Raw genomic sequence first — 22,803 nt, 5'->3', positions numbered from 1 at the left:
AAGATAGTCTATATGGAATGGCAGCAACTCTGCAAGTACTCAAGTAACACCTGGTGGAGATTCCAGGGATGGAACCTGAGACCTGTCACTGAGTGTCAACAACAGCAGCTTGATGGTAGATGATCCCACCTGCAAAATCCTCTGCCATGTCAAAGCAGCACAACATCAATAAAACCGTAAAATGGAACATAATGTTAAAATAAGTTACAATAAAAAATATAAAAAGCCAGCAGGCACGAATATCCGCAGAACCACATGCAGGAAATCAATGTGCTTTGTGATCTGAAAGCCTGCCTAAATAAAAATGTAATCAGTTGTTGCCTGGAAGTTTTGACTGTGCAGGCCAATCAGATGTTCCATAACTGGGGGCAGAGGGTGGCACTGAGATTGCCCTGTCTTTTGTCATTACTTTCCTAGTCTCTTCCACAGATGTGGCAAGGATCAGGGCATTGCCTGCAGGTTGTAACTCAAGTACTAGGATCCCAAGTCACTGATGGCTTTTTATGTTATTCGTAAGACCTAGAGTTCGACTTGGCAGCTCTCTGGCAGCCAGGGCAGTACTTTCAGGATTGGAGCGATATGATCCTTGCTTGCTACACCCGGACTAAAGCATTCTACACCAGCAGCAGCTTCCAAACTATCTTCAGGGGTAGCTCAACACAGTGAATTGCACCACTCTATCTGGGATGCTATGGGACGCGGGTGGCACTGTGGGGTAAACCACAGAGCCTAGGACTTGCCGATCAGAAGCTGGGAGGTTTGAATCCCTGCCATGGGGAGAGCTCCCGTTGCTCGGTCCCTGCTCCTGCCAACCTAGCAGTTCGAAAGCACATCAAAGTGCAAGTAGATAAATAGGTACCACTCCGGCAGGAAGGTAAACAGCGTTTCCGTGCGCTGCTCTGGTTCACCAGAAGCAGCTTCATCATGCTGGCCACATGACCCAGAAGCTGTACGCCAGCTCCCTCGGCCAATAAAGTGAGATGAGCACCGCAACCCCAGAGTCGGTCACGACTGGACCTAATGGTCAGGGGTCCCTTTACCTTTTTATCTGGGATGCTGCAAGAGCACTGGTTACTGAAGCTGAGCTAAATTGAGTCAAGCAGTAGAAGTTAGCTCCTTTCTGGCGCCATCTTCTTTGCCTTGGTGTTGATTTAATTCTGAGGTGTGCTATAAAGGTGCCACGCGACACACTTACGATTCCAAACAGACTGATAAGTCCTTTCGATGCAGGTATAGCTGTATCTCTGCTTAATTCAGGCAACTGCTTTATCTCTCCAAAGCGCAATAGCTTCAGTTATAAATGTTCTGATTAAGATTATTGAGTGTTTCTGTGTATTCTGGATCACTTCCAGCACCACTGCCTGCTCAGAGAGGCCCTGATCACCCTGCTCATTGTTTCCACTGTTTATACAATGGCACTGGAAACACTGAGTGACTACGGATGTTGAAAACACTCACCTGTGCAGTGTCTCCCACAGGTGGCAACAGGCGCCTTTTGTGACATCAAATAGGGGTGGCGTAAATCAGAAACTTAGATGCAAGGAAGGTTGTGCAGCTTTTTGATGCAAGCTCCACTTTGGACAGATAAGGACCAGTGGCTGACTAGAGGAATGTCAATGCAATCAAGGTGTTCCCCTTGTTTGCAATGTTCAAATTGTTCACAGGGTACAGGATGGGAGGCTGCATAGATTTTGGACGCACTGTGGAAAAAATAGTTCCTCTTGCCAATGCACACAGCCCTCTCACTTCTCATTTCTCCAGTAAGGACTGGAAGAGACCCCTGCCAGAAACCCCAAAAAGCCAGTGCTAGTCAGTGCAGTCAGTAATTACTAGATAGACCAATGGTCTAACTCAGTATTCAGAACCTTCCCGTGTTCCTAAGAATGTCCGTTAGGTTTGAGGCTTCCACTACCAACCCTCCATTCAAACTGGCTCCATCAACATTCTTGAAATCCCAAGGGGAGAACTTCTAATTCCACATTATGTGACTCTTGCCTCCATATTCCTTTTAATCCAAAACCCAAAGCAGGCTGCAAATATGAGTTAAGGCAGGGAGTGGAGAAAAGCGACTGTAGCTTTTTCCATGTCACCTTCACCCTCCCCAAACCACTTTCTCCCACACTCAAGGATGGATGTGGAGTCTGAATGGAAAACACATGGCAATCCAGATTTTGTGAATTCTAACTTCCAACCCGGTAGAGGGCTATCTCAGTAGTGGTGCCCTCCCTGTGGAATGCCAAGGAGAAAGAAAGAAATATGTAACTTGTAGAAGACATTTGAAGGCAGCCTTGTATCGAGGTTTTCATGCTTAATGTTTAATGTTTTTAGATATGCTGTAAGCCGCCCGGAGTGGCTGGAGAAATCCAGCTGGATGGGTGGAATATAAATAATAATAAATAATAATAATTACTATTCCCAGCCAGCATGGCCAGTGCTCAGGGATGATGGGAGATGTCAGTCCAACATCTGAAGGCACCAGATGTTGGACTGACATCTGTAGCTTGTCTTTCATGGATGGGCAGACAGCTTAGAGAAAGATTTATCCAAAAGTCTTCTCTGCCAGTCTCCCTTAACTCTCATCAGCTTCTTTGCTGATTACAGATATAAACTCAGGTTCTCTGTGCTCAACTCCAACTCTGTCTACCCATGGACCTCTTTTTCTAACTGAAATATTCTTCCTGAGAAGCAGAAATAGAATCTTCATGCAATATACAACTTTCAAATGGCCTCCTCTACAATGTTTTGGGAAGTGCTGGTTTGTTATTTAAGTGTTAAAATGTGTTGGGGGTGAGCATTAAGAAACTCAGTGGCAAATGTAAGGTGCCTGGTGGAATTAATAAATGTTTCCTGTTCAGGAATAGACAGGCTGATTCCCGCCCTCACCGTGCTTAGCATTTAACAGTGATTAATTCAATCCCCCAAGGGCTTCTGTGCTTCTGTGAATCTAAGCGCCATGCAGCCATTCCTGCACTCAAAACGTTCCAGAGGTTTCACCTAAACATTATTGCAGGTGACCCGCACAGTGCAATGCTGCCACAAAAGATTACTCCTTCTGCAAATGAGATGCCAAACCAAGAACGGCTAAGCCCAATCCTTCTTCCCAGTGAAGTGAGAAATGATATAAATTTTTTAACAATGGAGCCGATAAAAATTTATGCACTTTTCCCGCGCTTAATGAGAGATTCGAGGGGGGCCTTGTCGCTTGCTATACAAATGCCCTTAGTGAAACATTTAAAACTTCCTGCTGAGACCAAGCTTTTGGAAATATTACCCATTAATCTCAGTGGGCGCTCCTTTCCTCTCTGCCATGGATGGTTACTCGTGAAAACCTGAGCTACAATCTGGAAGCATCTTTGGCCGGGTAGTTATGCTGAAGGAAGCAATTTTTTACATTTTTTTAAAAAGAGATTAACATAGAATTTGTATGCTTCTAGAGTATGAAGTGAGGGGGAGACCCTAACATTCTTCTCATTCTGAAGAAAGACTATACCTAATCCCAAGGGAGGATGGTCCATTAGTGCTAATGGGGCACTGCCCCACCTACCTCAGTCTGCCCTTAGCCAGTTCCCCATGGCTAGCCACTTTGCTTCCACCTGTCATTCGCTCGGCCTCCTCTTCCTACTGACCTTCCTGTCTGATGCTCCACTAGCCCCAACTGGTACCAACCACCACTGTGGTTTTTAATGCACACCGATTAAAAATGTATACACTGCTTGATTGTAGAAAAACACACACCCTCAGAGTGCTTTACAAAAAGAATATGGGACATGCATGAATCCTTAAATGTAAAGGGACCCCTGACCATTAGGCCCAGTCGCAGATGACTCTGGGATTGCGGGACTCATCTCACTTTATTGGCTGAGGGAGCCAGCGTACGCCTTCCAGGTCATGCGGCCAGCATGACTATGCCACTTATGATGAACCAGAGCAGCGCAAGGAAATGCCGCTTACCTTCCCGCCGGAGCGGTACCTATTTATCTGCTTGCACTTTGACGTGCTTTCGAACTGCTAGGTTGGCAGGAGCAGGGACCAAGCAACAGGAGCTCACCCCATGGCGGGGATTCGAACCTCTGACCTTCTGATCGGCAAGTCCTAGATCAAGACCTACATTGGTTCCCAGTACGTTTCTGGGCACAATTAAAAGTGTTGGTGCTGACCTTTAAAGCCCTAAATGGCCTCGGCCCAGTATACCTGAAGGAGTGTCTCCACCCTCCATCGTTCTGCCTGGACACTGAGGTCCAGCTCTGAGGGCCTTCTGGCAGTTCCCTCACTGCGAAAAGCAAAGTTACAGGGAACCAGGCAGAGGGCCTTCTTGGTAGTGGCGCCCGCCCTGTGGAACGCCCTCCAATCAGATGTCAAAGAAATAAACAACTACCTGACTTTTAGAAGACTTCTGATGGCAGCCCTAATATTTGATGAATTATTGTATTTTAATATTTTGCTGGAAGCCGCCCAGAGTGGCTGGGGAAACCCAGCCAGATGTGTGGGGTATAAATAATATTATTTTAAAATAAATGTGATAAATGAGTACTTCATGGTATGCCTTGAGGGTGAGGCTATTGCTAAAATGCTACTAAAGCTGGAGTGAAGCTTTCCTGCCTTGGCTATTTCACAGTAGGCCTCCTCAGACATTGGTATTCATATCAGGCCCAGAGGCTAGATGAGGACCTCCAAGTTTCTCTCTCAGGTCCTCAGGATACTGTCTCCCAAGACACAAGTCTTGCTTTACACTCTCCCTGTGCCCCAGCTGGAATATCCAAGTGAATATTTTTCAGAAATGTGCAAACATTATATAGCAATATAGGTGATCCAAGGAGGAGAAAAGAAGCACAGAACAATGTTGTTCTCGTGCCAGCCTAACAATCTTTGTTTTCGAATAGGTTAGAAACGAGACAACAGGGACTGCTACAGTTCCTTTCATAACTCGCTGACATCTAGAGGTTAGCCTTTATTTTTTTCCTATTGATAAAAATGACTGGAGGCAAAGCAATAGATAAATGCTTAGGAACACTTGAGAGCTAAAATGGGGGGGGGGGGGATTAAGTCCACATGGGCCCAGCCTTCCTGTTTAGAAAGCGGTAACAATAATACGGTGACAGCATTCTTTGCATCCACTCATAAAACAGAACAAAACAATATTCTGGCATAAAGCAGTTTGAAATTAACATGCATTTACCAGTTCCTATTTTCATTTTGAAAACCTGCAGAAATGGAAGATATGCTTAAGGTATTTGGTGGTGGTGCATTGTTGCAGCACAACAAGCTTTTATAAGGCCACATCTGTACAGTAGCCTCACATGCTATCAGTTGCGCACATGAACGCAGTACCCCAGCGTTTCACAGTTCTGGACAACTGGAATCTGCCCTAAAAATGTTACAATCTGGAGTGCTCCTTTTCACTGTTCCAGTCAGGCATCCCCTCCATTCCATTCCCAACTCTGACATCTAAAAGAATATAAGAAACAAGATGCACTTCAGTGATGTGGAACCAGGGGCGGGGGGAGGGGGGTGGCAGTAGGTGCGGGCCGCTCCAGGTGTCACCACTGAGGGGGGTGACAAAATGCTGGGTGGCACTTATCACGGGGCCTGCAGCGCGCCCGAGCCACACATCTTTCCTGGGAGAGACACAGTGGCTTGGGTGTGCGCAGGCTCCGTGTTGCCCAAATGGTCCGCCCGCTGCCTCCCCCCCCAAACTGTAGGGCGGCTAAGTGCGAGGAGGCAGGCAGACTCCGGTGGCCCTGTGGTGTGTCCTGCCCCCATGGGCAGCTTGCCCTGCTCCTATGGGAGGCGTGCCCTGCCCCAGGCGCTCACGTGGCTTCCTCTGCCGCTGTGTGGAACCACCAAAGTTGTGGAGCCAGCACTGAAAAGGCACTTCCACTATCCTCCACACTTCATTTCTGCATACCCTTTTTGGTGGGCAGTGTTGTGGCCGGGCATTGGGTCCTGCAGTGATCTGGCTGGGGGCGGAGACTGACACCCTCCTAGTAGCCAGCCAGCTGGTTCGCCGGCACTAGGGGCTCCGCCCATGGGCAGCCCCGCTGTCCAATCAGCGCCAGTAGGAGGCACGGCTGCGGCAACCTTAAACTGTGGCACAGCCTGGGGACCATCCTCTCATGTCCTTCTGCTGCCCTCCATACTTCATTTAACAAGTGAAACACCAGGAAAACATCCTCTGCTAATCTTAATGCAGAGACACCCAGAAGAAGGTGTTTTCCCAGATATTTGGGCCCCAGATAACTCATGGTTCATGTCAACATAAACATCTCGAATTGCTGCCCAGAAGTAACTGGCAACCAAAGCATCTCTTTGAGAACAGAAGTTATATGCAACCAACCCACTACTCCTGCCAACACCTTGGCTATTTTTCTGCTTACAAATAGGATGGATAATAATTTTTGAGAGTTGATAGGCACACAGCTCTAGTATATACAATGTACAGGATTATCAAATGAGGACAATGGTCTGGCAATCAGATCAGTCGTTGTTCCTTTGTTTCTAATTCTGTGCTGCTACTACTACATTCAGGAGTGAGAGAACTATAACTATGGGCAAGGACCTTTTGCATTATTAAGGTCAAGTAATTTATTAGTTTCCCATTATAACCAGGCCGTAGCTCCCCATACTATACAGTTGCTTCAGTGCCTGAATTCAGTTCAGCTAAGGGAAGACATGAGATTGCTGGCAACTGTACCCTTGTTTTGCAGCTGCATAATTCTCTCAACTACAGAGGAGTTGCTTTCAGGTGACACCTGCAAAACAGAGAAAGCTCACACGTTTTAGTCCCAATCAGCCCAGTGTCCTGAGGTTGCTGTTTTAAATCTCCAGGATGCTTTATTACATGACCCCTGACTCCAAGGTTAGGGATAATACGGATTCCCTGCAACTGTTAATCAGGTGAGCAGCATTTCTTTATTTAACTATCAACATAAGAAGGAAGCTTGCACTGCATCCTGCAAATGTAAAGATGGTTTTGCTTTTGACAAAAGGTTCTTGCAAACTGTGCTTTCATTTTCCATCCCAGATTTTATGAGATGATAATATTCTGCCTGGGTCCCCCCCTCCCTTTTTTCAATGGGATAATCTATGTTGCAATAGAACCACAGGAAGGTGAAAGGAAAAAGCAATGTGGAATACTCCCAAGAGATAATGAGAAGATTTTGGTTTTCTGAAAATACATTTTACATGCAAAAGATAACAGCCATTCCTAGCTTAAGTCTCTCATAAGTGAGGAGGAACTAAGAAGAAGAGATAAGTTTAGCAGCAAATAAGTATTAAAGTGGAGAGCTTAAGCAAGTAGTTATCTAAATAAAGCATTCAGCTCTATCATTGTTCCCTTATTTCTGGTTCCTCGCGCTTCCTATTTGGTTTATTTATATTTTCGCCAAGAAGGACAAGATAAAACAATTCAATGTTGCTTCATTCCATTGGTTTCTTTGTTTGTTTGTTTGTTTGTTTGTTTGTTTGTTTAAAAGGAAGGATAAATAAAGATTGAGAAGGGGTCCATCAACATTGTTTGAAAGCTTTTTAAGCATATGGCTGACAGTGGTATTACTAACTCAGCCAATCAGGTTCTGACAGCCTGAGGTACTCAGGCTGTGCAATTGCCGATAATGACAGTAGGCCCAGGAGTCCTGTTAACTCACAATATTTCCTTACTAGAAAAGCCTGGCATTGTAGCCTAGGCTTTTCTAGTAAGGAAATAGATTTTTGGGAAAAGCTCCACCATGCCTGTAACTCTCTCTAATTATGCTCTATGCCATGCCACCCATTTTGTAACTGGCACCCACAGCACACTCTCAAAACCCAAAATGTGCCCACTGATCCGGAAAGGTGGGCAACTCCAGCCTTAAAATTTAACAGAAAACAAGTGGCAGCAGAAGTGCTCTTTGGAGCTACTTCCCCAAGGATGCCTCAAAGTAAGGGAACTCCAAGGCATGGGTGTCCCTGAACTTCTGGTCTCTCAAGAGCAGAGAGGGCGATTTTGCTTGCCATCTTATGCAATGAGGAGGAGGAGCCCCTTTGCTGTTCTGCTGACTGGCACAAATTGGCAGAGGAGCTGATGGGGCTGTGTGTATTCCTCTTCTTCTTCTCTCTCTGTGTGGTGAATTACTGTGTGTGTGTTTTTGTATGAAGAGAGACGAAGAGCAAGGCTATTGCCTGCTGAGTATGAGTATGTTTTGTATATGAGTGTGTGGTCTCTATCTGCGTTGCGGCTTCAGTTGTATAAACTGTCTGCCAGTGATTTATATTTGTAGGGAAAGTGTAAGCTAGGATCCAGAAAGCCATGTGATTCACCTGCCCTACAGTGCCACTCCCCCAAACAAGCAAGACGTTCAGAGGATGGTGCTCATGATTGCTGGCACTCCTATTACATCCAGCACGTCTTCATTGCAATCAATCCATTGCATTAGAAATGTAAATTCCCATCTGGTTTTAATCAGTGGGCCCCTATAAATGGGTTCTTGTTTATGGCTTGCCTACCAAAATAGCACAATCTGCACATATATTTGTGGAGGATGATTTCCCCCCCAAAGCAATAAATGTCACTTAGCTGACAGATGAAATGTCCTCAACGACAACCAAAGAAACCCACCCTTATTATGGTACTGTAGTTTCCATTTAATTTACAATTTAATTAATCAATGTGCTGCTTGAAAACAAGGCAATTAGTTAACCTACAAACAAACCTTTAATTAACAGACAGCTTTAGAAGCAGCAATATATATGACAGTGCAAATACCTTTAACTGCAATTCTGTGCAACCAAAGCAAATGCAAGTCATGCTCTTTGCTGTGTCTGGTTCCAGTGATTATTGGCGCAAGTACTAAACACATGCATGTGGAATTGGCCCTATCACAACCACCTCCCTCTCCCAAGGCCATGCCTCTTAATAATCATGCTTCAGATCCTCCCGGAGTCTTTATACCTCACTGGGATGTGTGAATGCATGTATGATGGTGCCTCTCACTCACCTGGAAGATGGGTGTATGGGTGTATAGAAGCTAACCTAGGGCACAGAAATAAACTTTACATTTGTCCCACCCACTTCTGCTTCTGGGCCGAATTGCTTGCTATGGGGCCGCTGGAAAGCTGCCCTGAAGGGAATGTGACCCATCAACACTTTGCCACCCTTGGCTCCTTTGGGAGGAAAGGCAGGATATGAATTTAATCAAATAAAAAAGATACATTTCTTAAAATGTTCCCAATTCAATGTCTCTCTGGAATGTCCATGGGGTATGATTTTCTTGGCTTTTCCCAAACCATGTAATGTCAGAAGTGTGACCTAGAATGAGTAATAGCCAGCCTTCAACATCACGTTACTTTAATTATTTTATGAAGTTTGTTTCAGTATAAAGTATCGAAGAAGAAGAGGAGCTTGGATTTGATATTCCGCTTTATCACTACCCGAAATGAGTCTCAAAGCGGCTAACATTCTCCTTTCCCTTCCTCCCCCACAACAAACGCTCTGTGAGGTGAGGCTGAGAGACTTCAGAGAAGTGTGACTAGCCCAAGGTCACCCAGCAGCTGCATGTGGAGGAGCAGAGACGCGAACCTGGTTCACCAGATTACAAGTCTACCGCTCTTAACCACTACACCACACTGGCCACAGACAGAATGCAGCCACATGCCTACGCCCTTCTTCAAACACTTGCTTTCGCTGACAGTGGTGGGAGTCAGGTGTTTTTCACCAAGCAAAGTTCTCATGGCAAGTTGCTTCTTTCAGCCCTTTGACGTTTGTCATGATTACCTGGTAGTTTTATTTTATTTTTTAACAACTTTTGGAAATTTGTGGTAAAGCACCTTTGGGTTCTAATTAAAAGTCCCAATTGGATTCCCGGGTAATTGTGGGAAGATTTCAAAGCACATAAAAAGCAAAAGTAGTTGTGTTGGTCTGTAGAAAAACTCCAAAAGGCACAGTGGAACAATGCCTTTATTAGGCTCAAGCAAAATGTCATGAAAGCATGGCCGGTTTTTGAGTTCTCCGGAAGTCTTCATTAGGCAAGCTGTTATACACCAGCACAGAGATCTCTGTTTTGCATGTGCCTTGATGAATACCAAACCTAGCAGTTCACAGCACAGTCTAAACCTAGAGAACAATGATTTCTCATCAGTTGAAGATCGACTTCAGATTTTGCGGGATACATCCCCTCCAGCCATTAGATAACACTACACAATTTGGTTTCAATTGATTCTTTCTACCCAGTATACTATTCAAAATTAATTCCTTGTTTCACTAAATTAAAGACTGCCATGTTTACTTCTCTCAACTCTTGTTCTCTGCGTACCATGGGATGAAATGGAGAAGAGGGGAACCATGTACACCACCTTAAGCTCCCTGGAAGATAAAGGTGGTCTATAGATGTGATAGATAGATGATAGAGTAGATACATGCACACACACACACACACACACATTCATACATAAAGGTAAAGGACCCCTGGATGGTTAAGTCCAGTCAAAGGTGACTTTGGGGTTGCAGCGCTCTTCTCATTTTCAGGCTGAAGGAGCCAGCGTTTGTCCACAGACAGCTTTCCAGGTCATGTGGCCAGCATGACTAAACTGCTTCTGACACAATGGAACACCATGACAGAAGCCAGAGCGTACAGAAACACTGTTTACCTTTCGGCCACAGCGGTCCCTAGTGTGTTTTCGGACTGTTGGGTTGGCAGGAGCTGGGACAGAGCAACGGGAGCTCATTCTGTTGCAGGGATTTGAACCCCCAACCTTCTGATCAGCAAGCCCAAGAGGCTCCATGGTTTAGACTACAGCACCACATACATACATAAAAACATTATACATAAATTTTAATAATAAATTATAAATTAATGTTACATGGTGTGGAGAAGGTGAATAGAGATAAACATTTCTCCCCTTTAATAATACGGGAATCTGGGGGCCCTCCAATTAAGCTGAATGGTGGGATATTCAGAACAGACAAACGTACAGCACATAGGAGTATGGAATTAACTCACACAAAATGTAGTGATGGTCATCAAACTTGATTGCTTTAAAAGAATATTAGACAAGTACATGGAAAATGATGCTCTCACTGGCTTCAAGTCATGGTCACTGTGCTATCTTCAGAATTTGAGGCAGCATGCCTTGAAAGGCCATTTGCTTTGAAACAGCAGGAGGAGAGGAGAGGGCTAGTGTGCTTTTTGTCCTGCTTGTCCCTAATGGAGAGGGATGCGGAAGCTGTGACTCTCCAGATGTTGCTGGACTCCACTCCCATCATCCACAGCTACTGGCCATGCTGGATGAGACTGAGGGCAGTTGGAGTCCAACAACATCTGGAGGATGACAGGTTCTTCATTCCTGCTATAAGCATCTCATTGGCTATTGTGGAAAGACAGGGTGCTGGACTAAATAGTCCGTTGGTTTGATCCAGCAGAAATCCTCTTATGCTTTTTGGCAGCTGAGTGAGTGCCTTGTGCATCCCAAACTACAGAAGAAGTCTGTGAATCAGGGTTTAAATTTTTTATTATATAAGGAAACGGGATCAGAGTTAATAACACTTGCGGTTGTTTTTATACTTGGAAGCTAACAGATGCAAGGACAGCTGAAATTAGATGAATAAAACATGTTTTCTCACCATAAAAATAATTCCAAGCTTATTCCATCTTGTGAGTGCAAGATCTGGCTGCCAACGGTAGGCTAGCTTAGAGCACCATTCCCTTATCTAAATTAACAATCCAATCACTTAGAACAAATGCTTTAGTAATTTGGATGCACACAGACAAAAGTCAGAAAAGAAGACATGACAGGGAGCAGGCAGCACAGCTTGCCAAGCTGTGCTAGAGAGAGAAAAACTGAGAGGCAGATTTCCTTCTAAAAATATGTGCATGAAAAATGAACATTGGGTCCAACAAGTTGTGAACTGCTAATGCCCTGCAAATGACAAAGGATTATGCTTTCCCCCATAAATATATTTATTGCACATGTTGATCACCAAAGGGAACTTGGAAAAGATTAAAAGCCTGATTCTAGCTTCTGTTGAACATTGAGAAGATAAGGAGAGCCTGCTGGATCCAGCATCTAGCCCACATTCTCTCCTCACAGTACCAAATAGATGCCTATCGGAAGATCACAAGGAGCAGCTGAATGCCACAGTACTGTCTCCAGCTGTGGTTGCCAGAAACTGGTATTCAGAGACATACTGACAGTGGCGGTAGAACACAGCTGTTATGTACTGAGTTTAATAGGATCCAAAATGCAGCAGTCTGATTGGTCCTAGAACAATAGGATTCAGAATGCAGCAGTCTGATTGGTCCACAGGAGCCACCCAATCCAGCTCTGAGTGGGAGTGAATCCGCAACCTGATTGGCCTATAGGAGAATCCCGGAATTAGCCAATCACGTGGGGCCCATTGAGTAAATAATGTATATAAAGCAGACATTCTGGGGGAACTTCCATTCCTCCTCACCACTATGAGCTGAATAAAGAGCATGAAATTGACTCTTGACTCCGAGTATATTTCAACAGCCATCATGGCTAGTAGCTATTGATCACCTTATCCTCCATGAATTGGTCTGTACCCCTTTTAAAGATATTCTGCTGAAAACCTAAGCTAAGGACCAGGGTTTCTGCACAAAGACACCACAAGAAGGCCTTTGTATCAAAATAGGAATCAGTGCCACCAGTGGAAGAACATTTCAAAATGGGCATATTTGGGGCACACAGGGTGAAAAGAAGCCAGGGCTAATACAATAGAGGTATAACACTCTAGATTGACAGCTCCCAGAAGCAAATAGTGCAGCCTTGTAATTGTTGAGGGATACACCAAGGAGGTTTTGAAGGGAGAGTGGAAAGAGCTACCAATACTTCACTGTTGTACAAAATGCAACACTAGCAGTTGCCATAAGAACATAAGTAAAGGCCAGCCAAAGGCCTATCTAGTCTGGTATCCACCAGTTTCTCCTAAATGTGCCACCAGATGCCTACGGAGACATGAGGGCGATATCTCTTTCGCCCTATGCTCTGGTGTTCAGGAACATGCTGTCTATGATCCTGGAGGTAGCATGCTGTTGTTCTGGCTAGGAGCAACTGGCAGTCTTGTCTTCCATGAATTTCTCTATATATGAAGCTTGCATCACAACAGCCACATCCCACAAAAGGATCAGGCTGTTAAGAGAGCAACTTTTCCTTCAGTAATACATCTGAAGGTTCACTGAAGATCTACGGTTTGCTCATAAAACCAGGATTCTAGCTACACCAACAGTTCTGCCTTGCTTATCTATGCTCAGTGCTGGCAAAACATTGGTGCAATGGTGATACAGTTTCATTCTCTGGACATCATTTGGTACAACTGTCAAAGCACTCTGTTCTTATGAGCCAAACAGTAGCTCATACTGTGACTCAGCAGTTTCATGTTTCCCCAATAGAAGCCATTGAACCTTGGCCTGAAAACAGCTAGCCTATGATTGCCTCAATACACTTTTAAAAACAAACAAGTGGATATTTCATAACTGAGAAACAGCGGCAGATTTCAGCTTCCCAGCACATCATTTTTGGCACACAGGCTGTTTCAGTTGAAGATACGTACAACACATTTTACAGAGAGTATTGTCAGTTTGGAGGAGGGTAACCAGAATGGTGTGGGGTTCTGGAAACCAAGTCCTAAGAGGAATTGCTGGAAAAGCTGGATCTGGAGACGAGAGCCTACAGAGGAGAAATTTAAGGGGAGACATGGCAGCTGCCTTCAAGTACATAGATGATGCTGTACCTAAATTCCTGCACTGAGCAGGGGGGTTGGACTAGATGACATTGAAGATGCCTTAAAAACCCTAAAATGCTATGATTTTATAATGTATGTATCTCCCAAGATAATTGCATATATACCTTATGCTGACAATGATGTTTCACAGTCCCTAGCAGTAATTCAACCCTTTCATAAGTACTGTAGGCTCCATTTTTTTGGTGTCACATTTTATGGGAACACATCCCAAGTTAGTTTACACATTCTCAAAATGCCCTTAAAACTAATGCAAATGTCAAAGAACAGAGCTTAAACAAATTAAAGGTATTAATACTTTATACGGTGTTTTAAAGAAGCTCCTACTTATTTACGACTGCCTTTCACAACCTGGTTTACTCAGCAATTCTTCGAGGAGGAATAAAGACTCCTCAACACTTGTACACTGAAGTGACATTTGTTCAATAAACCCTAGTGCCAGGCAACTGTGCTTAGAATTAACTATCTGGCTATGGGACTCTTGGAACTAAAGTAGACTGTTAGGCTTGGTGTGATGTGAGATGATAGAATATTCAGACCACTGAAGTCACCAGGAATGAAAAAGCAGAGAAAGACATTACATGGCTGGAGAGGTAATTTATTAGATCCTCTCTAGGAGAAGTCATGTCTCCTGGAGTAGAAGGGAAACTTGTCCATACATATAAATGAATGGAGATATCCAAGATGCTAATGCAGCACTGAATGGGTACCAGGGCATCCCACCTGAAACAGGGAGTTTCTGCTCTTTCTAGCAAATATTATATATCCCATTGTTTTAACTGGATTTACAGCACAAGATTATGCATACTTAGAGACAAGTCCCACTGATTTTGGTGGTACTTACTCCTGGAGTAAGTGTATGCAATGACTGCAGCTGGCTGAGGGCTGCTTACTACACTGCAAAACAACAACAAAAAGAAAAAGTAGGTCTGTCATAGCCAACACTTTAACCTATAGGTGCAGAATGATATGCCTTTTGACATTTATAATAAACTCTCCTTTTCCTGCTTATCATATTTTTTCTTTGAAAATGATACTTATTTATTGAGAAAGTTTTTGATACAATATTGACAATTGGACTTGTCAACATTTGTCCAGCAACCTCAGCATTTTAGATTCTTAAAAATGCAGAAGCATCACTTTAATAATATTGGAAGGATGATTTAGCTGTCAGCTTCAATGCTTCCATTCTACTTCTTTTCCTGAACAATTCTGATCTCTCTCTCTCTCTCTCTCTCTCTCTCTCTCACACACACACACACACACACACACACACACACTCCATTAAACTAGTTATGGTGTTTTTGTCTATGTTTGGCAGCAAAAGTCGCAATTCCAACTTCTTTGTCACCTCTACCCGCAAATATCAAATTAATTCAGCATGGTGTAAAAATGTCTGTCTCTCTGTGTGTAAAAAAACACACCCAAATGTGAAGTATTCCCTCACGCCCGGGAGGCATTTGGAAACTGGGAAGTTGTGTTTTCAAGGGCACACTAAATGAGGTTCTTAAAATTCAAGGCTGTACATATCCTAATAGAGGGTAAAAGTTTGTCCCACACAGCAAAGGACAGAAAGGTCACATCAAGCAATTTCCCAGTCATTGCCCGTTCTGTTTTCTCAAAAACCAATGTCTTAAGTGAGAAGATACTATTGATGGTTTAGGGAAATAATTTCTGGAGTCTTAGTTAGCCATATGAAAAACTTTTTGTTTTGTTTGTCTTTGTCTTTTCTTTTTTTAAAGGCAGCCATCTGGTGTTTGTGTTACATGAATTTTGCAACTGTCATTTTTGCAGTGCATACCATTTTATCTTCACAGTAATGTTGCTAAAAATGTCTGAATTGCCTTGTTGGATTTGGACCACATAGTTCAGCACTCGGTGTCCAACAATGGCTGCCCCTTGCAGCTTACAATAAAGGCAGAACAGAGGATGGAAATAATTCTCTTCTGCTGTTTGTTCCCAGCATACGTTAACAAAACGTGCACTGACCTTGAATATGGAAGTTCTGCCACTTCAGTTTGATAAGCCTAGCCTTCTAGAATTGTCTAAAAACATTTTAAAGAACCACTCACACTAGTGATATCACAATATCCTTTGACAATATGTTCCATAAACTGATAATGTGTTGCTTGTTCTGAACTTCCTGCCAATCACTAGTCTGAGTGCTCGTCTTTTGAAGGGCAGGCAATTCCCCTTTATTCATTTTCGCTGCACCATTACTTGCTTTATTATATGTTATTTCCCCTCTCTCTTCTTTTGCTAGCTAAACTTTCAACACAGCCTCCCCGCATTATGTACAGAGAGCCTACTGAGTAACATTAGCAAATATTCTGAACACACCAAATGAAATGTTCTTTTTCCAATTAACCTTCAAAATAAACCCCAAGAGCTTATCACTGAACTATTTTTTAGTTGTCCTATGAACAAAAACAACAGGAGCTTGCTGCAGTTAAAGGTAACCTTAAAAGGCAGATATTTGTGACAAAGCTGTAACGGTTTCCACTGTAAAATGCAATATGGTATCCAAAGAACATATCAAAGAAGGAAAACTGAGTTCTGCAGAAAAGCAGATCACGTTAATCTGCAGATACTTCCTCTTTGTTTGCAATGTATCCTGCTTCCAAAAAAGATACCATTTGGAATTTTTGGGCTGTGAGATGGCTAAAAGAAAGAGAGATGGAAGGGCATTAATTGAAAGGAAGTCCAGAGGTTAGGGGAGAATGAAGATGAAATTCTATCTCTGTTTTCCTTTGGTTCTTGGAACTATCACACATAATCCAGGTGTTCTGGTCATGAGAACCAGAGGCATGTTACTTTCTTTCAAAGTGTAGATAAGCTGCAATTGCACAATGGCAATTTGTACTCACGTTACAGATAGTACATCTGTGCAACGAATGTATGAATATGGGCAAACAGCTGTGGGATTTATTTATTTCCCAGTGTTCATAACAAATTGAAAAGCAATTCATTCCTGTTAAATGATGGGAGATTTAAGTATAAAATTAAAAGCAATATATATATATAAGTGTGCACTGATTGTCCTGTGCCATCCCACTGTATGTCCAAATCCTGATGATAGTATGCTATTTATTTATTTTTTGCAGGGGAAAGGCACTATTTAGCCCACCATATGAATGAAGGTTTGGAAAGTGTCTTAACTTAGGGAGAAAAAGGCAGCAAAATAGCCTTACTTCCTACTTGTCGTTAAACTAACATAGCAGTCAGGCATGCCTGAGATGACCGAGCTGCCATACTATACCTTTAGTTTAGGGCAACACCCAACAGATAGTAATTGAGGATCTTTGTACTGACTTTACTGAGAAAGTCTTGGGGCTGAAAAAAGAAGCAGCAGCAGCCCTGGAAAAACATATAAAAATAAAGAAGCCTCCTACTGACAAATGTGCTCCACAGAGGAGCAGATCCACAGCGTGCCTAAGGGGCAAAGTGAAATTTTTATACAGAACTTGATTCATTCAACGTTGCGCATCTTTCCTCTGCATTCTTGAAGGAGGTGGGGTGGAGATGAACACTGTGCTTGACCTATCTGTTGGAATTAACCACGAATCCAGGAGACCATATGGATTTGCCAGATGGCCTGCTATAATTTCATGACATTTATTCGAAGTATGAAGTTAAGTGATAAACATAATTAACATTCCTTTAGCTCCTTCCTGGATGTCTTTTATTAGTTTCATTTTTTCCCAGATATTGAAAGGTAAGTTAATACCTTGTTACCGAAACACAGATGCCTGCTAATTACCTCAGGAGGCTGAAGGCTCCGAAGCAGAGATCCTCAGTCTTAGACTCTCACTTACCCAACGACCCCGCTGTGAAGATTAATAGGCAGAGCGCTAAATCATAATGAGTGTGTCAGATCTCAAATGTTTTTCAGGTTCTTCCTAATTAGCATTAAGAGATACACAGTGTGCCCACAACATTTTCAAGATATCTGCCAGGCTTCGCCATAAACAAGGTACCTGACACGCTATGTTTTTCCTGCTTTCATTCAAGCAATTGTACAACAAATGTTAAAAATCAAACAATCAAATTAGATAGGAAAAGCAACAAGCCAAAGGAATAACTCCCTCCCAAACATTATTATAATTGTTTGCTTTTTTTCATCCTCTGCCAGTGATTGTTTGATGCTTTATTTATTGGGAAGCTATTTTGTGGTGGCTGTGGCTTCAAAGAATGTTTAGCTTTGGCAAGGCTACCTGCTGCTAGCACATTAAAGCCATACAGCAAGATAAGAAAATAACCGCTTCACTGTTTAACTTGTTACTTTTGCTATAGAATGTGGAGCTTGCTCAAAATCCTTTATTTTTTATTTTTATGCTTGATATTTATTCTGGACAGGCAGATAACATTTCTGGGTTTCTATGTATACGGTGGAACGAAGTGCTACAAAAAAGATTAATTGTTCTGAAGTTCTCAAGATGTTCTCCTATCCTCAAGATGTTCTCCTATCCTACCCAGTGACACCAATGGGAAACTGGTCGACACCAGTGCTAAACCGAGAGGCAGCACAAAATTTATCCATTAGCATCAGGGGTGGTTGCAAGCAAAGTGATCAAGAAGACAGACAGGAAATCAAGAGGGTGAAGAGTCAGGGTTCTAACATTCTCCGTCAACCAGAAAAGATGATGCTGATGAAAAATGGAATCAAATTACAGTATTACCGTATTTTTTGCTCTATAAGACTTACTTTTTCCCTCCTAAAAAGTAATGGGGAATGTGTGTGCGTCTTATGGAGCGAATACAGGCTGCGCAGCTATACCAGAAGCCAGAACAGCAAGAGGGATTGCTGCTTTCACTGCACAGTGATCCCTCATGCTGTTCTGGCTTCTGAGATTCAGAATACTTTTTTTCTTGTTTTCCTCCTCCCAAAACTAGGTGCGTCTTGTGGTCTGGTGCGTCTTATAGAGCGAAAAATACGCTCCTTGAGTTGTTTGATAATGCTATATTTTCCAATAAGGGGTAAGTTAAGGTACCCCATGAACCTTAGCAAAGTAGCAAATTGCTAAGTAGCAAATTAATTGGTCATATTTTAAACCAGCCTTCCACAACCTGGTGCACCTCATAAGTTTTGAACTACTGCTCCCATCATCCCCAACCAGCATGCCAAAACATCTTGAGGACTTCAGGCAGAGTAAGGCTGTTTTAAATCCTAATCATCTTTCATTTTGTTCATTAAAAAAGCAAAACAAATAGTTACTTCTATTTTTTGCTACTATTTTAACAGCTGAGGGTCAAAGTCAGTTGCCGGCTCTGTTACTTTATTAAATGACTTCTACTATCCATTACTTTCCGTTTCAGTGTGACATGTCTATCAGTAGTAAACTTTCCAGGTTCACTATTCCTATTGTTTTTATCAATCCATAAAACTTGATACCCTGTTCCATCTATTGGTTCATGATTGTGCTTTGCTTGATTTATTGATCTCAGCATCTGCTTACAGAAAGCTCTTTGGTAGTCCACCTAGCTCCCTTTTCTTAACTTCCCCATCTCTCATATCAGGGATAGACAGACTTAAGGCTTGAATCTATTTTGGGGTTGTTGTTTCCCTAAAACCCTAGGATCTGCCAGGCAGAGTACAAAAGACACTTAGAATTTTTAAAAAAACCTATGACACCAGAAATTATATTAAAGTACTAGAGCTAAACTGAATTCTACAGCTGCTCCAAACAAAAATCCATACCTTATCCTGGCCATTTCCCTTTATTTTCTTGATGTCATTTTGTTCTTACCTCTGTTACACACTAGGGAATCAGAAATCCTTGCTGATCTACTTTAAATCACACAGCCAACCACTAGTAGTTCCCAGTGGGCCTTCTGCCCTCACTTCTGCACTATAGGTAAAGTAAGGTAAAGGAACCCCTGACCATTAGGTCCAGTCGTGACCGACTCTGGGGTTGCGGCGCTCATCTCACTTTAGTGGCCAAGGGAGCCGGCGTACAGCTCCCGGGTCATGTGGCCAGCATGACGAAACCGCTTCTAGCAAACCAGAGCAGCGCATGGAAACGCCGTTTACCTTCCCGCTGGAGCAGTACCAATTTATCTACTTGCACTTTTTGGTGTGCTTTCGAACTGCTAGGTTGGCAGGAGCTGGGACCGAGCAACGGGAGCTCACCCCATCATGGGGATTCGAACTGCCGACCTTCTATTTGACAAGCCCTAGGCTCTGTGGTTTAAGTACCCACCAAACAGCAAAACCAATTGCATCATTGTTTGAAATGAACGCTCATGCATTCAGAGAGTGATAGTTATTGGAAGGGTTTAGGAGAGGAAGCAGAAGAAAACAGTATGTGGTTCTTTATGAAAACACATCTAGAGAAGCCATGAACTGCAAAATCATGGAGCAGAACTTTGCTTAATATTGTAAGACCATCTGATAGGCAAAAAAGAAGAAAAGTTAGGTTCTCATATACCTCCTGCATACATGACAGCCAACATGATCGATGATATCCAAGCTATCTGGCTATATGATGTGCCGAAGATCTCCTGTATCTCCTTGAAGAAGACTGTGATGGCTTTAGGGAATGCATAAGAAAATCCAATGGAGATGAAACTGCCAAAGACCACGACCCAACCCCATCCACCGTCCGGGGGAGTGTGCTGCGTCGTCGTTGCAGGCGGCATTTTTTAATCTTTACAAGTAGGCTGCAGCGGGGAATAAAAAGAAAGAAAGTTGGAAAGGTTATTGAAATAGCTTCCTCTTTCTTCAGCATACTGTCCATATATAGTAGCCAATTCAATACAATAATACAAAACTATTATCCAATGCTTTAGCCAGCAGCAGATTCTCAAGTAAGACTGTCAGTAGATGATGTAGTGCAATTACTCATCTATAAAAGCCAAGGTAGCCTTCAGGGAGGGTGAAAACCTTGGCAAGGGTTACTGGAAGAACCTTATTAGGTATACTGTAGTTTTTCCAGGTCACTGATCCAAGCCACTGCGGTTGTATTTAGCAATTAATCACAGATGGTAAAGTGACATTTTGGGTCTTCTAGTATCAATCTACCCAGCTTCACCATCTCCAGTGAAGTGTGGTTGATTTGCCCCATATGTGGGCCTGGCCTATATCTAGTACTTCTATTAAAATGTAAAATAATGCTTGATCTCAGCCTTAAGGGAGCATCACATTTTAATAGTTATTTTTAGGTAACATTTTCATGAAGAATAATACTCAAAGTGACTTGCAAAGGTAGTAAAACCTCAAGATTAAAACCATTCAAAAGACATACTGTATATACATACATGCATGCAAAATTGTAAAAGCATTTCCAATATAAACCAAAGTCCAAACTTCATTCAGAACATGGCTTGAATTAGACTATATGAAACAACATTTTTGGAAACCTGAAGGGCTTGATGGAAACATTATTTCATTATGTGAAATGTGAAAAGTGACCTTTAGTGCTATTAAATCTGAAAATAAAGATTGGTTATATAATGAGTAACAAAACTGGGATAAAATAAAGAACTGAATTACACAGCGCCCAATTCCCTGTTTGAGTTGCCCACCTCCCTCCCAGCTGCCCTTCCCCCAGAAAACAGTTGCCCTTCCCACTTTCCTCCCTCCACATTCCAGCTACAGCCGATACCTGTCCCCTAAAGAAGCGATAATCCCAACAAGGGAAGAATGGCAAGCCAAGATGTTGGACTACGCTGAAATGGCAAAACTAACGGGAAGACTCAGGAATCAAGAAGACAAGGGGAAATTTTATCACCTAGGAGAACATTGTAAGCAAATTAAAACCCTAGCTGGACTACAAGAACCACTTGTAAAGTAATGAAGATTGTAGATAATTTGGAAAAATGAAAATTGTGGAGAATGTACTAATATGCAGCTTTAAATTTTGTTTCAAGGACCCACGCAGAGGAAGGGGGAAGTCATGAGATTCAGAGAATCTCATAAAATGATTGTATAAATTGTTTGAATGTAAACTTCTAATGATATTATATATATATGTATATGTATATGTATATGTACACACACACACACACACACACAAAGAGAGATATCTGTCCCCTGCCCTTCCTGCGTGCTCATGTCCTTAGGCCTCTTCCTGAGCCTTCCTTAGCATGGCAGCTCCTCCACCATCCCTCTCACAGCTGCTATCACCGTCCAGCTAACTTGCATGCCTGCCTATCTGCCACCATCACTGCACACTTTAACTCCCCACCCACAGACCTCCACAGGAAACATAGAGAGGGAAAATGGAAGGTAGAGTGGTGAGCCAGCTTCAGTGTCTGGACACTGCCATGTTGACCAGAGGTAAGGAGGGGAAGCCTTTCTTGCTACTGGCAATGTCTGGGGTATTCCGGGACTGGCTTGTGTAAATCCGGAATGTACCGGTCAAAAAGGGGCAGTTGTGGGATATGCTTCCTGTTTTAGATATAAGAGGTCAAGGAGGTTAGGGCTGGCTCACCCATGAGGCGACGTGAGGTGACCGCATTGGCTGGCAGGATCCACAGAGGCAGCAGATCTGGCCTCCAAGGAATGTATTTCATGATGTTGTTTCTGAGGTGGCAATAATGGCTGCAATGCACTCCTTGGAGGCTGAATCTGCCTCCTCCTCACAGCCCCACCCCCATTGTTTCTTAGAGAATAGGGGACACTGTTGGTCTCCTCCCACCACTGAGGAGGAATATTTTTAAAATATAGTTTTATTGATTTCTAATATATAACCATTACAAAAAGAGAGAGAAAGGGACACAAAAACAAAATCCCAACTTGCCCCCTTCCAGGGCGGATCATTCTAGTCAAGTTTGCTGAAGTCCAATCTGTGATTTTGGTAGTTGCCATTCTTCAGATTAGCCAGTAAAGTGTTTTATAAAAGGATGCCATATTTCAACAAAATTGAAATTATGGTGGCTGCCCTCTGGGGTCTTCTAGGGTCTGCATTCACCTGGAGTGAATCAGAGCCTGCCCCTTCCTCCCCACCCCCCAGCATGCCCTTTGATTCCCCCACTTTGACTGTCGGGTAAGAGTGATTTGATTCCCCCCCCCCACACACACACATTCCCAATGTTGATTTTCAGTCCTCACTTGTCCTAGAGGAGGTAAT

At 43.0% G+C, this 22,803-nt stretch overlaps 1 protein-coding gene across 1 annotated transcript in view; it reads right to left on the bottom strand.

Moving 5' to 3' along the window:
- Positions 1-22,803, bottom strand: part of SLC16A7 (solute carrier family 16 member 7) — a 100,371-nt gene that overhangs the window by 10,764 nt on the left and 66,804 nt on the right. The window contains exon 2 of the mRNA XM_081928074.1: positions 20,161-20,392. Within this exon, the coding sequence (XP_081784200.1) occupies positions 20,161-20,371 (211 nt within the window). The 5' untranslated portion in view covers positions 20,372-20,392. The remainder of the gene's footprint in view (positions 1-20,160; positions 20,393-22,803) is intronic.

The sequence above is a fragment of the Podarcis melisellensis genome (assembly GCF_964234715.1).
Source record: "Podarcis melisellensis genome assembly, chromosome: 10".
Taxonomy (NCBI): domain Eukaryota; kingdom Metazoa; phylum Chordata; class Lepidosauria; order Squamata; family Lacertidae; genus Podarcis; species Podarcis melisellensis.
Note: the sequence above shows the minus strand (reverse complement) of the source record. Positions and strands in the feature narration are given on the sequence as shown.